This window comes from Alosa pseudoharengus, unplaced genomic scaffold (assembly GCF_046254945.1).
Source record: "Alosa pseudoharengus isolate Yale_2024_CS ecotype anadromous, Long Island Sound unplaced genomic scaffold, YU_APseudo_1.1 YU_APseudo_1.1_scf_3, whole genome shotgun sequence".
Taxonomy (NCBI): domain Eukaryota; kingdom Metazoa; phylum Chordata; class Actinopteri; order Clupeiformes; family Clupeidae; genus Alosa; species Alosa pseudoharengus.
Genome location: NW_027468718.1, coordinates 2,235,914 through 2,237,771, shown reverse-complemented (window position 1 = coordinate 2,237,771; position 1,858 = coordinate 2,235,914). Strand labels below are relative to the sequence as shown.

At 44.6% G+C, this 1,858-nt stretch overlaps 1 protein-coding gene across 1 annotated transcript in view; it reads right to left on the bottom strand.

The window, feature by feature from the left end:
* il1rl1 (interleukin 1 receptor-like 1) overlaps positions 1–1,363 on the bottom strand; it is a 23,179-nt gene extending 21,816 nt beyond the window's left edge. Inside the window, exon 1 of the mRNA XM_076264553.1 lies at positions 711–1,363. Coding sequence (XP_076120668.1) covers positions 711–846 — 136 coding nt within the window. The 5' untranslated portion in view covers positions 847–1,363. The remainder of the gene's footprint in view (positions 1–710) is intronic.
* Positions 1,364–1,858: the final 495 nt, after the last annotated feature.

Below are 1,858 nucleotides of genomic sequence, written 5' to 3'. Positions count from 1 at the left end.
TTACTGTCTATGCACTTAACACTACCAGCTCCTCATGTGAGAAGTTACAAGTTACCCCAACATAAAGGTAATTACCACGCGATTTACATAGCTTTCTGTCATTACGAAATCATTTAATTTAAGCCATAGGTTTTGGCCCTATTTGTATGTATCCAAAGGCTGCTGATGCGCAGGGGAAGTTTTTTCCCCCTCGTTTCAGTGATTGGTAGCCTACATCATCTGGGACATGGCTTCGAATATGTGTAGCATTTTTTCCACTCACATACTCAACAACTGCTGAACAACGCCGACACACAGTTTCATCTTATCCACCACTCTTTCGCCTGTACTAACGTTACTGTAACTGCGGATCCTCTAACTCTTGTGGGTCTAACCTTAGTGCTGCTAATGACTGACGACCTGACAAAAAAAAACATAGGCGCCAATCAGAGCTTCAGAGCTAAGGCGAGGCTACAGATTAGCGTTAGGTGTCGCTAAAGAACTCCCGTAACTCTCGCTACTAACAGTAATTGCGCATGACATTAATTAATCCGCACACGAGTTTTATGTATTTTTATACCGTGTATTCTCCGTGTAAATTCATGCACCGAACCGTGACGCCCGTACCGTTTCGGTTCAATACGAATACATGAACCGTTACACCCCTAGTGTGTATGTATGTATGTGTGTGTGTGGGTGTGTGTGTGTGTGTGTGTGTATGTGCATCTTACCAGTGTCTGTTGAGTGATTCTGAGAGTGGACGTGTTTCAAACTCATGAGGAGAAGAGTGTGTATAACAAGAACCTGCAGAACCCATAACAGAACCCCATCACCATAACAGGACCCCATCACAGAACCCATCACCATCACAACACCCCATCACCATAAGAGAACCCCATCACCATAACAGAACCAATAACCACCACAAAACCCACCATAGAACCCATCACAGAACCCCATTCCATAACAACACCCCATTACCATCACAACAGACCATTACCATAACAGAACAACCACCACAAAACCCACCACAGAACCCCATCACCATAACAGAACCCATCACCATCACAACACCCCATCACCATAACAGAACCCATCACCATCACAGAACCCATCACCATAACAGAACCCATCACCATCACAACAGCCCATCACCATAACAGAACCCATCACCATCACAACACAAAACCCATCACCATAACAGAACCCATCACCATCACAACACAAAACCCATCACCATCACAGAACCCATCACCATAACAGAACCCATCACCATCACAACAGCCCATCACCATAACAGAACCCATCACCATCACAACACAAAACCCATCACCATAACAGAACCCATAACCATCACAACACAAAACCCATCACCATAACAGAACCCATCACCATAACAGAACCCATCACCATCACCATAACAGAACCCATCACCATAACAGAACCCATCACCATCACAACAGCCCATCACCATAACAGAACCCATCACCATAACAGAACCCATCACCATCACAACAGCCCATCACCATAACAGAACCCATCACCATCACAACACAAAACCCATCACCATAACAGAACCCATCACCATCACAACACAGAACCCATCACCATCACAACAGCCCATCACCATAACAGAACCCATCACCATCACAACACAAAACCCATCACCATAACAGAACCCATAACCATCACAACACAAAACCCATCACCATAACAGAACCCATCACCATCACCATAACAGAACCCATCACCATCACAACACAAAACCCATCACCATAACAGAACCCATCACCATCACAACACAGAACCCATCACCATCACAACATATTATGTATTGTTTGCCTGTTGAATGGACTCTGTGTTGTGTCATATCTGAATG